This window comes from Elgaria multicarinata, chromosome 23 (genome assembly GCF_023053635.1).
Source record: "Elgaria multicarinata webbii isolate HBS135686 ecotype San Diego chromosome 23, rElgMul1.1.pri, whole genome shotgun sequence".
Classification (NCBI taxonomy): Eukaryota; Metazoa; Chordata; class Lepidosauria; order Squamata; family Anguidae; genus Elgaria; species Elgaria multicarinata.
The window spans coordinates 10123169-10136029 of NC_086193.1; the positions used below are offsets into that span (position 1 = coordinate 10123169).

A 12861-nucleotide genomic window follows, 5' to 3' on the forward strand; every position below is an offset into this window, starting at 1 on the left:
ATGAACAAGCAGGACATGGTGCAACAGCACACTCCCGCCCATGTTCCCCAGCAACTGGTGCACACAGGCTTACATTGCTAACGTTTATCTTTATTTTTAACTGACCAATGTATTTTACGCTTGTTTTTATTGCGGTGGCTTCTGCTACGCAAACAAGCTATAATTTGAAAAATGCCTGTGAAAAGTTTTAACTTCACATAGGGCCTGCTCAGATGACACGCTAGGCCACGGTTAGGCTGCTAACTCTTTTGCAGCAAGTGGTTAGAGAGCGTGTTCGAACCGTGGTTAGGTAGCCACCATGGTTAGGATTGGTTGACACAACACGCTAAGCCATAATGTTTCGCTCAACGTGCTTAACCACCGTGGCTCAGCATGTCATCCGAACAGAAGTCATTGACGGCTTTATCCTCCTCCATTAATTTGTCTAATTCCTTTTAACGCCATCCAAGTTGGCAATCAGCACAGTGTTACAGCGAGTCAACTTCCTTATTTTCAGGGGATACCAGAGAGTAGTTTGACAGCACTGTGTTCTTCTGCACAACGCACACCCCATCCCTCTGTGTTCAGGATCTATAATAAAACTAGAAGGACATCAGCAGCAAGGGCTTCACAGCTACATTCATAACCTTACATGTATGTTGCATAAGAAACTGGGGGGAAAAGATAAAAAGGAATGTGTGGAATATTCGTTTCTTACAACTTGAAAACATATTTTTTCCCCTCACAAGAGGAACTACAAGCAAACTTTTTTTTTTTACCATAGCTTCAGAAAGAGCGGTGTTTAAAACCAGTTAAAACCAAATTTATCCTGCAGGCAGGTAGCTGCCCCGTATGTTTTAAACGGTATGGATCTTTTCCCAAAATGCAGCACCTGGGAGCTACTGGGGACTGAACCAATTCCACTCACCTGACCAGCGTCCAGGTAATGCGTCACCTGTAGCACCAGGAAGAACACCCGCAACGACTCCTTCTGGATGGGGTTTCCCTGCCAATTGTCAACTATCTGCCCACAAAGCGTGAGCAGCGGGTGCACCTCTTGCAGCTTCCTCTCCATGAGGAGCAGCTGGAAGGAAGGAAGGAAAGAAACGCTTGATGTTAAAAAAATTTTTTTTTAAAAAAACCGTTTAAATAAATTTTATAGGAATGCGAATTTGTACAAAAATTATGGAAAATGGTGTTTAATGAGATAAAAGAAATTTTAGGAATGGAGATTGAAGAGACACCTATAGTGGTATTATCATTATATGGAGAATTAAATTGTAGTAAAGAGACAAAAGAATGGATAACGAATTTGTTAGCAGCAGCAAGGTTAATGATATTTAGGAATTGGAAGGTTCAAGGGGATTATCATATAAGAGGTTGGTATAAAGAAATATGGGATATGGCTATTAATGACAAATTAATGTGTAATATAAAAGTTAGAAGAGGAATGATAAAAACGAATGATTTTGAGGGAATATGGAAACAGTTCCTAGAATTTGTATTATCTAAGGGGAGTGGGAAAACACCGCCAGAAGAAGCAATGAGATTTTGGAAACAGGAATAAGATCCCGTGGTGAGGGGAGCACTTTTATGTTAAGTATGATTATGTTAATAGAATAAGTTAGAATATATGTTATCAAATGTTATCTAACAATTTATGCATTATGTAGTATTGTTTTTATTGTATTGATATATGTTGAAGTATTAAATTAAAAAAAATTATAGTATGGTTTTATATTGTTTTGTTTTGAACTGTCTTAATTGTCTCGTAAACCGCCCAGAGAGCTTCGGCTATTGGGTGGTATAGAAATGCAATAAATAAATAAATAATAAATTAATAAATCTTGGCCCCAAAGATATTTCAGATGTCCAATGCATTTCAAGTCTCAAGTTCAGGGAGTTTGAGAACTGCTACAAGAAAAGAACGTTGCCTTTTCCTCTCCTGAACTTCTGAAAGTTTGCCTGCATAGCTCTCATTGTAGCAATTTAGGCAATTTCTCAAGGAAGAACCTACAGGGGTTGAAACACATTGGCTATTTAAAAGATACATTGAATTAAAGATACGAGGGACTACAGGCACATTTTGAATGTCGTGTGGCTTAATAAAGCCTTACACAGCTTGGGACCACAATACCTGATGGAACGGCTCTCCCGACATGAACCTTCCTGTTCACTGCGCTCAACATCTAAGGTCCTCCTCCGAGTACCTACTCCGAGGGAAGCTCGGAGGACGGCAAAAAGGGAGAGGGCCTTTTCAGTGGTGGCCCCCCAATTATGGAATGATCTCCCCAATGAGGCTTGCCTGGCGCCAAGGTCAAGACTTTTCGACGCCAGGTCAAGACTTTTCTCTTCTCCCAGGCATTTAACAGCATTTAACAACATATGCTAAGTTTGTTTGTTTTTTAATGGACCCCAGAACTGTTGTTGTTAAATGGATACTGTTGTTTTTATATTTTTGATGGTTTTAAATTTTGTACACTTTTTTCCATTTTCACTGTTTGTAACTTTTGTAAACCGCCCAGAGAGCTTTGGCTATGGAGCAGGATATAAATTAACAACAATAATTTATTTATTTCCCGCATCTCCGAATGGATCGAGGCGGGGAACTACAACAAGCATAAAATACTGATTAAAAACATGGTATACGCTGTTTAAAAACATCCTAAAAGCATCCTAAAAACATACTAAAAATATCCTAAAATTCCACTGGATAGGCCTGCCGGAAGAGATCAGTCTTTATAGCTTTCTTGAATGTTAAAAGACTGTCAAGCTGACGAGTCTCCTCCGGCAGGCCGCTCCACAGTCTGGGAGCAGCAGAAGAGAAGGTCCTCTGGGTAATACCTGTCAGCCTAGTTTTGGTTGACTGAAGTAGATCCTTCCCAGAGGACCTGAGTGTGCGGGGCGGGTTGTACAGGAGAAGGCGATCCCGCAGGTAACCTGGACCCAAACCATGTACAGCTTTAAAGGTGATAACTAACACTTTATACTTCGCCCGGAAACTAATTGGCAGCCAGTGAAGAGATTTTATAATAATAAATAAATAATGCAGCCCTCGATTTCTGCTGTTTTAATAAAGGCCGGCGAGCCGCTGCACGCCCTCGCTGTACATTAATGAACAGGACAAAGTCTGACTGCAGACTTACAGCCGCTGCATTCTTTTAATCAGTTCAGCCAACACGCACACAACTTACCATGCCTTTACTTAGCAGAAACAACGCCCTGAAAGAAAAACGGACCATGTTAAGTTTCAAACACAAAATAGAGATCAGCCAGAAGTTCAGCATATTCCCTTATTTAAAACACTGAGAAGGGAAAGTGGAGCTTTTTTTATTTATTTTGTTTCCATACTGCCCCATTGGTCAGAGGCTCCTTGTCAGACCATATCTGTCGTTCTACAGGATGCAACCCTCACACAGTGAGCTAGCCCTACAGAACACATCCCAAAACCTTCTGCCATCCTTCCCTGTACAACCAAAGAGTAAGGTAACGCCTACCTTGTGTATTCCGACCCCACCACACGGGCATATTCGGCTCCAACCCCCAGAAGGTCACAGGCGGACACCAAATCCTTTTCAAGCGTGTGGAGTTGCTAATTGGGAAAATACGCAGAGTCACATTTGAAAGCCGCCTGCTAACCTTTCAAATCTAGTCTTACAAGTGGGCTGCAGAAGTCAAGTGTACTGCTACGAAGGAGCCAATTGGCCACAGGTTTCCATGGGAGCGTTGATACGTTTCCAGTGCAAGAGGGGTTTAATCTGCAACATCTAGCTACGGTTTAGATGCCCAGCGCTCGAAACGGTGGTGTAAACAGAACCTTTCAAATCTCATATTTTTCTTGAAGCAAGATCCTAACGCTCGGGGTAGAGAAGACGTGAAATTATTGTTAAGTATATGAAAAGTAAGATACTTGCTTAGTCATTAAAATTGTGTATGAATGGCTATCTCAGGGTTAAACAGAGAAAGACTCTCTGTGTGCAATTACCTTGAGATACACTGGGAGCTGTACAGGGAACCTTGCCAGGATTCTCTTAGGGCATTAAGGGGTTAAGGATGAGAGTACACCAAAGATCCTTGAGGCCACAGCTGTTTGTAATGTAGAAAAGAACTGTGTAGATATGTATGTGTATACGGTTTCTCACTTTTGTAAAATGGAACTGGACTGCACGGAACTGTCAAAGAAGCCTGAAGCGAATAAACTAACTCTGCTGTGTAAGACCTGCATGGCGTGCGTTTGTTTCTGAGCACGGACAGAATCCCAGATGAAAAGTTCTGGCACCCAACAATTATTCCTTCATAAGCACCGGCACCTCAAGGCAACCATCACTGTTGAGGTTTTGGCTTATTAAAAAATGCCTCGCTTAAATCCGTCCCCTCCAGTATTCATAACCAAGCTTTTAATCCAGCCGATTGTGGCCAGCTAGAACAGGCAGGGGGTGCTTGACAAAAAACGAAACAAAACCTTTCTCCTCCTTTTTGGTCACAAATAGCTTAACGGAAGCAGAGGAGGGAGAGACAGACTAGTACAAATGCTTGTGGACTAGTAACCTGCGGATACAGACTTATTTGCAAATTTGCAACTTTATCTCCTGCCGTTCAAGGAGCATCTTCTCGCAGCATCGCTGCCACGTCAACGTGGACAGGACTGGATCTCAAGGCCAGCTCCACACAGCTCCGATCAGGACAGCATCATGCAGGTTCCCCTTCCGTCTGCACGAATGCCCGCCGGGGTCTGCCGCTGTTTGAGCTTCTTGCGTCCCACTCCACAATCTCATAGCTTTCCCGCAGTGCTTTAACCCAGCTCAGACAATGCCCCAAACGAACTCACCGCAAGCTGGAATAGGAGGCGGCAGTGCCAGTATGGAGTCTGCTGCGAGATCTGGATGGCTTTACGCAACAGCGGCTTGGCTGTATCCACAGAGTTCTGGAAGGAAAAGGCAACTGAAATCAACCAGCGGCAGTGGGGAGGGCAGCAGTGTGAACAGGAAAGCCCACAACCAACGGGAAGAAGTCAGACTAAGCAAAATAATAAGAACACCATGCTGGAGAGTGAGCATGTTTGCAGCACAGACTGTTACGACACAGGTCTCACACACCAGGCCTTGACGCACACAAACCCTCCTCAAGCCAAGCGCCACCACTTGAACAACCTGAAGGTAGGGGAAAACACAACCTTTCCCTCCTATGAGAGGGTAAAGGCTAGAATCTGCAAAGGTTTTACTGCGTATGTAATAAGCTGAAGGATAGTTACGAAACAAAATAAAATGTTTATTTTTGTTTAACATATCTTAGTTACTTCAAATTCAAGTTAACCTGCTTAATCTACTGGTTCTAATAACAATTGTCTTAAATCTCTTAAAATCTTATCTCCTTTCACTCTCCACACCACTGACAATCCTAACTGACCCTCCCCTCTCCCAACCAACTAAACCCCCCTCTAGACTTGCCCATTTATACTCCTCCCTTGTTTCACAGCATCATCAGCCACACCTGCACTCAGTCCAACATTCTGCACTCACTAGACATACAAACCAGACTTGCCTAAGGGAACAGAACTGTGGGGTAATGCCACACAGACACAAAACCATGAGGAATCCTTTGGCTCAGTTCAGACAACACGCTTTTCAAGGGTGGTTTTAGAACTCCCACCATTGAGAAATGTGTTTTCACAGGAAAACACAGTGAAGTTTGTTTGTTTTTGGAAAACACTCCATGCAGAATATCCACGCCGTGCAGAGGAGAGCTCCTGCACAACCACTGCGTGGTGTGTTGTGTGGAGGGCTCTGTGGAGTTTTCCACTGCGTTGAGTGGACTTTTCCCACTGGCTAGAGTTCCCTGGCAAGAGCGGCGAAAGGAGTGAGTGCAGCTCTAGGAGAGCCGCTGGGCTTGGTGGGTTTTTTTGGCAGCAATGGCTGATGGGATACCATCAGGTGGACTGGGGGAGGAGAGAGGGCACAGGAACTGTCTATCAAATGCCACAATGGATTTTTCTCAACTCCACGGTAGCCCACAGTCACACAGCAGTGAAGTTAGAACATGTTGTGTGGGGAGTGTCCCCATGGAACTCAATGGTTGAGTGGAGTTTTCATACTGTGTTGACTAACATGTTGTCTGAACTGAGCCACAGAGACACTTACATTTAATAAATTGACCATTTGACCAAATGGTTAAAAGCTAAAGTAGCAACATGCTATAACAACTGATTAGTTCATTTTGATGGAAAAACTACACGTTACGTTTTAAAACACAAAGAATCAAGTTGACAGATGTAGATAAAAACTCTCTTAGTTCACCAGTATTTTGTGCTAGAGCAAACTACCCTTTAAAGCTCCTTTGCTGCCAATTCTATAAAACAGTGGCATTTTTAAAAAACATACACATGGAAATCGTATTCTTCTTCACTTACCTCTTGACAATAGAGCTCAGACAAGAGGCTGGCAGCTTCAAATTTGACATCCTCAAACTGCGGAATCTGGTAATATCCAAGTTAAGCTAATACATCAACTTTTTTGTTGGCCAGTTGAATTAGAATGAAAAGATCAAAGAGCTGGAGCAGCCCTTACAGGTGATCTAGTCTAACCTCCCGTCCAATGCAGAATTGGCAATTTACAGTGGTGGCCAAAATTGTGGATGCTTTTTGAAACGTTCATGTTTTGCAACTTTGCCTGCTTATAGAAAATGTTCTGTTTCACGAAATTCAAATGTTTATCCATCAATTGAAAGACCTGATTCACGTAATACAACCATCCTGTTTCTTTTCCTGGGTGTCCAATCAACTCTTTTCTTTGGTGCCACGGCTCTATTTATGATGGACGTACGTACTTTTAATTTGAGAAATACTTCAGATATTCACACCATCTCCAATTGTGCTTCAGTTACAGAACAAACCGCAAAACTGACTTTCCCCAACTTGAAACATGATGGAACGCAGCTATTGCCATGTGATTGGTCCCCAGAACAAGGACTGTGATTGGCCCGTAGGGTTTGCAATTCCAATCCGCTTCTTCAATCAATCACACCTGTTTGTTTTTAGACTAAAGTAAGCCTAACTTTTTGTGTACTGCAGATATTTGCATTGTTTTTTGTATTGAATTCAGCATTAAATTCTCTTTCAATTGATATATAAACATTTGAATTTCGTGAAACAGATTTCTATAAGCATGCAAAGTTGCAAAACATGAAAATTTCAAAAAGTGTCCACAATTATGGCCACTACTGTGGGATGTAGCTACAGGATATCTCAAAGACGACTGCCCAGGTTTTGCTTAAAAACATCCAGCAAAGGAGGCCGTACGCCCTGAGAAAATGTTTAAGCAGAATCTGAAGCAAATGGAAGACGTTCGCTTCTTTACAGGTAGATTAAGAAAAACGCAAGAGGAAATCAATGGAATCTGGTAAGATTTTGTTCATGCTCAGCTGGGTCATGTTAAATATCGAAATAATCTGGCAGAAAAGGTTCACACGTCATGATTCTAGTTTTCATCAGATCAGGGGGCGAAAAGGATACTTGCTGTGATATCAGCCACTGTAAAAGGAACAGAGGGAAAAAATGAATAAATTAATTATTTGTCACATTTATATACTGCTGAATGCAAGACTGTCTCAGCAATTCGCAACAACATTCCTGTTGTTCGGCTCTCCAGTATCCGAGGCAGTACGCCTGTGTGCACCAGTTGCTGGGGAACATGGGTGGGAGGATGCTGTTGCACCCATGTCTATATACACCTGTTGCTGGGGAACATGGGTGGGAGGGTGCTGTTGCACCTGTGTCCTGCTTGTGGGTTTTCCCTGGTCGATAGCCGCTTGGCCACTGTGTGAACAGAGTGCTGGACTGGATGGACCCTCGGTCTGATCCAGCAAGGCTCTTCTGATATTCTCGTCAACGAAAACGGAGCTCAGAGCCTGGCCTTCATCCCCGGTTCCAACTCGGTCAAAGACTACTTTCATCCTTCCCACACTTCCTGAATGCCTCAGTTCCTTCTTGGAATGTCCTTACACCTACTCCCTACTAAAGGGCTGTACCTCTGTGGTAGAGTATGAACGTTGCACACACAAAAAAGGCCCCAGGTTCAACCACCAGCATGTCCGGCAGGGCTGGCGAAGACGCCTATCTGAAATGCCAATCCGTGTAGATCAGGAGTGTCATGAAGACCAAATGCAGCCTGCCAGCCTCCCCTGCCTTGTTTTCCCCACTGGTCCCCAAACCAGCTGCTCAGTGGGAAATCGCTGAGGAGCCGGGAAGAGGGAGCCAGGCTGCAGAGTCCCACGGCCAAGCTGCTTGTGGAAGAAGAGATCGCTCTTCCTCAATTGGGAGCTCAACACATTTCTGGGCTGAATGTCAATAGGGGGTTTGGCACTGCCCACTGCTCGCATGCAACCACTGGACAGTTGACCAGAAGAGAGCACAGCCCTGAGGCTGAAAGAGGTTCCTACTGAGTTGCTCCCTTCTCTCTTACTGCGTGCCTAGATTGCCCTATTTCTTGCCCCCTCCATCTCCCCTGGTTCTTTAGAGGTTTCCATCCAACTGCCATACCAAGACATTTGCTTCGCTCTTTTGCCATGCAGGCTTGTTCTCATCCTCCACATCTCTGTTCAATCATCTTCTCCACTCCTTCCACCTTCTCTTTCCCCACATGTCAGAGCACACCACTGCCTCAAGAGTACTCTAGAATACTCCGAGAAGAATATGGCATGTGCCGCCAAGGACATTATGTAGCCACCGCTTTGCCCTGTAATATTTGCTTTGTAACAATTTAATAGAATGGAGAATTTTGGCAATAAAGAACGCAATAATTTGGCAATAATATAATGCACCACCGTTATAATACAATTATGCGGATCACACATCACAGTCAATATTGAACCCAGGAATTGGTGGGAGCAGGAAGAAACAGGTGAGCGGCCTGCCCGGTTGCCACTTCTGCTTTCAATTAATAACTCAGGAATGTACCCAGAAACAATGGTTGATTGTTGGCAAGGAACCCACAAATCAGGACAAGGTGCAACAGCACCCTCCCAACCATGTTCCCCAGCAAGTGCTGCACATAGACACACAGCCTCTGGTACTAGGGTGACCAGACTTCTGTATCTTTAACAGTTGCATAGAAAAGGGAATTTCAGCAGGTGTTATTTGTATGCATGCAGCACCTGGTGAAATTCCCTCTTCATCACAACAGTTAAAGCTGCAGGAGCTATACTGGAGTGACCAGATTTAAAAGCGGGCAGGGCTCCTGCAGCTTTAGCTGTTGTGATGAAGGGGAAATTTCGCCGGGTTGCCCATATATACAAATGACCCCTGCTGAAATTTCCTTTTCTAGGCATCTGTTAAAGATACAGGAGCCCTGTCCTCCTTTTCAGATGGTCACCCTATTTAGCATGCTGTGTGAACCACGCTAACCATGAGGGCTACATAACCACGGTTTAAACTAGGGTGACCCTATGAAAAGGAGGACAGGGCTGCCGTATCTTTAACAGTTGTATTGAAAAGGGAATTTCAGCAGGTGTTATTTGTATATATGGAGAACCTGGTGAAATTCCCTCTTCAACACACCAGTTAAAGCTGCAGGAGCCCTGCCCTCTTTTAAATCTGGTCACTTGTGCTGGTCTCGGACCGTAAAAAAATGATTGATTAAATCTGGTCACTCTAGTATAGCTTCTGCGGCTTTAACTGTTGTGATGAAGCGGGAATTCCACCAGGTTCTCCATATCTACAAACAACACCTGCTGAAATTCCCTTTTCTACGCAACTGTTAAAGATACAGGAGCCCTGTCCTCCTTTTCATAGGGTCACCCTAGATAATGTACAAATACCTAGCTTGCGAGGTAGGCACATGCTTTGGAAGCAATTAGCTTCAGTGGCTCTTTATTCTGCAGAATAAATGTTGTTTGACCCATGCTTCATGTCCTCCTCCTGTGCTGAATTGGACTTGCTACACCAGGGAATGAGCTATTTTCACAACACCATGAGTACCTCATGTGATTTGGAAGCTATACTTCTATTGGGCTGCATTAATAGAAGTATAGCTTCCAAATCGCATGAGGTACTGGTTCCTCTCTATCCGGCCCTGGTTAGGCCTCATCTTGAGTATTGCGTCCAGTTCTGGGCTCCACAATTCAAGAAGGATGCAGACAAGCTGGAGCGTGTTCAGAGCAGGGCAACCAGGATGATCAGGGGTCTGGAAACAAAGCCCTATGAAGAGAGACTGAAAGAACTGGGCATGTTTAGCCTAGAGAAGAGAAGATGGAGGGGAGACATGATAGCACTCTTCAAATACTTGAAAGGTTGTCCCACAGAGGAGGGCCAGGATCTCTTCTCGATCCTCCCAGAGTGCAGGACACGGAATAACGGGCTCAAGTTAAAGGAAGCCAGATTCCAGCTGGACATCAGGAAAAACTTCCTGACTGTTAGAGCAGTAGGACAATGGAATCAGTTACCTAGGGAGGCGGTGGTCTCTCCCACACTAGAGGCCTTCAAGAGGCAGCTGGACAGCCATCTGTCAGGAATGCTTTAGGGTGGATTCCTGCGTTGAGCAGGGGGTTGGACTGGATGGCCTTATTGGCCCCTTCCAACTCTGCTATTCTATGATTCTATGAGGGCAGCCTTCTCCTCCAGGGAGAGATGCCGCTGTGGAAACAAGGCCCGTTGTATACGAAGAGAGCTGTTGTCTCCCCGCTCTTCTCTCTCGTGGTGCCCCCCTGCCCCCCACCCACCCACCCCACCGCTGCCCCACACGCACCGCCTTCTCGAGGTGCCCTCGGGCCTGCTCCCCGTTGCGCGTGTGGTGGTAGAGGACGGAGCCGAGCTGGAGGTGGGTGCGGGCCTCGACGCGGGCCGGGGGCTTGCGGGGCAGCACGGCCTGCAGGCAGTGGACGCAGAGGCGCACTTTGGGCGGGCTGGACGTGCGGAAGTGCTCGGCCAAGCCCAGCAGCGCCACGTACCACGACTCCGAGGCGCCCGGGGAGGCCCCCGAAGCGCCGCCGCCGCCCCCGGAGGACGACGACGACGACGACGAGCCCGCGGAGCCGTTGCCGCCGGCCCCCGTCGTCGCCTCAGCCCCGCCGGAGCCGCCCGCCTGCTGCGCCGACCCGCTGCTTCCCCCCGCCGGCTGCGACGCCGGAGGCTGAGGCGCCGCCGCGGAGGCCGACGACGACGACGAGGCCGCTGCGGCTGCCGCGGAGGACGACGCGGCGGCGGCTGAGGAGGCCGTGGGCGTCGCCGTGGAGGAAGACGACGACGACGAAGCCGCCGCCGCCCCCGTTGTCGCGGTTGAGCCTCCCGAAGCCCCGACGGCCGCCATCTTAGATTTTTTACCTCAGAAGGGGAAATAATGAACGCGAGCGGGCATTGCGCAGGCGCGGGCCGCCGCCAAAGGCTATGGGAAAGCGAGTCCTGGAAGGAAAAAAGGAGGGGCCGCGCATGTGTAGACGGCGAAAGGCTTCTGGGGAGAGCGAGTCTTTAGCGAGAAAAGAGAGGGAAGAGGACGGTGAGGCGAGTGGGGGGCACTGCGCACGCGCGGACACATGGGAAAGCGAGTCCTGGGAAAGGAAAGGGGGAAAGACTGCGCACGCGCGGGCGGCTAAAGGTCCAGAGGACAGCTAGTCTTTAAAAAATAAATAAAGGGAACGGGAAAGGGACGTAAGGCGCATGTTTCTATGGGAAAGTGAGTTAAAAAAAAAAGTAAAGGGAAGAGCACTGCGCACGCGCATTTGGCGCGGGCGCTCATGGGAAAGCGAGTCCTTCGGGAGCTTGAGCCCGGATAGGGCTCGCTAAAACAAAGAACTCCCGCCTGGGAGAGACAATATCTCCCCCAGCAGCCCCGCACTCCGGAAAATGAGAAGCGCTCCTCTCGCGAGGTTTCGTTCCAACCCTTCGAGATCCGTTTTGTTTGTTTTTATTATTATTTTGTCACCATTGTTTTTCTTTTATTTATATAATAAGGCAATAAAAGCCATGTATGTGTTTTGGCAAAATCGGAATTTTTAAGGATTTGTCTTTTCTTTAAAGTAACAACAACAACAACAACAACAATAATAATAATAATAATAATAATAATAATAATAAATTAAAGGCTGCAATCATAAATGCATTTGCTTGGGATTAAGTGTCACTAAACTCAATACTACATATTCTGATTATACATGCACAGGTTGCAATAGAGGCTGTTGCTTGGTTATGAATTTTAGAAGTGTTTAAATAAGAAAAAAGGAAAGAAGAAAGAAAATCAATCAGCCCAGACCCGGGCAGCCTATTCAGAAGTAAATCCCTTTAAATTCAATCAGGCTCACTCCCAGGAAAGGGGTTGGACTCGATGGCCTTATAGGCCCCTTCCAACTCTACTATTCTACTATTCTATGACTGTATGGGGGTTTCCATAAGGTAGCTAATAGGGTGTTATTAAACAATTATCAGTACTAATAATTAATAATACCCCTATAGTCATTAACAGTGGAAATTATTATAAATAAATACCGTATTTTAACCTATATCAATTTCTGCTGTGTGGTTTTACCCTGGTTGTGCTTTTTATATTGCATTTTGTATTTGTGTTTTTAGACTGTGGGTTGTTTTATTATGCTTTTCCATGGTTTTGATTTTTGTGAACCACCCAGAGAGCTTTGGCTATTGGGCGGTATAAAAATGTAATAAATAAATAAATTGTTTGAGCCATTTTGGGAAATTTTCATTTGAAAAGCGAGGTTTGTTTTCTGTCAGCCGTTGCCACCCCTAGCTCCCCCAAGGTCAAGTCTGTCACCTCCAGAATATCATCCATCCATCTTGCCCTTGGTCGGCCCCTCTTCCTTTTGCCTTCCACTTTCCCTAGCATCAGCATCTTCTCCAGGGTGGCCTGTCTTCTCATGATGTGGCCAAAGTACTTCAGTTTT

General features: G+C 45.6%; 1 protein-coding gene across 1 annotated transcript in view; it reads right to left on the reverse strand.

Moving 5' to 3' along the window:
* Nucleotides 1–11276, reverse strand: part of MAU2 (MAU2 sister chromatid cohesion factor) — a 29270-nt gene extending 17994 nt beyond the window's left edge. Inside the window, exons 1-7 of the mRNA XM_063147339.1 lie at nucleotides 10716–11276; nucleotides 7487–7504; nucleotides 6386–6451; nucleotides 4808–4903; nucleotides 3477–3571; nucleotides 3174–3201; nucleotides 908–1063 (exon numbers count right to left, since the gene is read on the reverse strand). Of these exons, the coding sequence (XP_063003409.1) occupies nucleotides 908–1063; nucleotides 3174–3201; nucleotides 3477–3571; nucleotides 4808–4903; nucleotides 6386–6451; nucleotides 7487–7504; nucleotides 10716–11276 (1020 nt within the window). The remainder of the gene's footprint in view (nucleotides 1–907; nucleotides 1064–3173; nucleotides 3202–3476; nucleotides 3572–4807; nucleotides 4904–6385; nucleotides 6452–7486; nucleotides 7505–10715) is intronic.
* Nucleotides 11277–12861: the final 1585 nt, after the last annotated feature.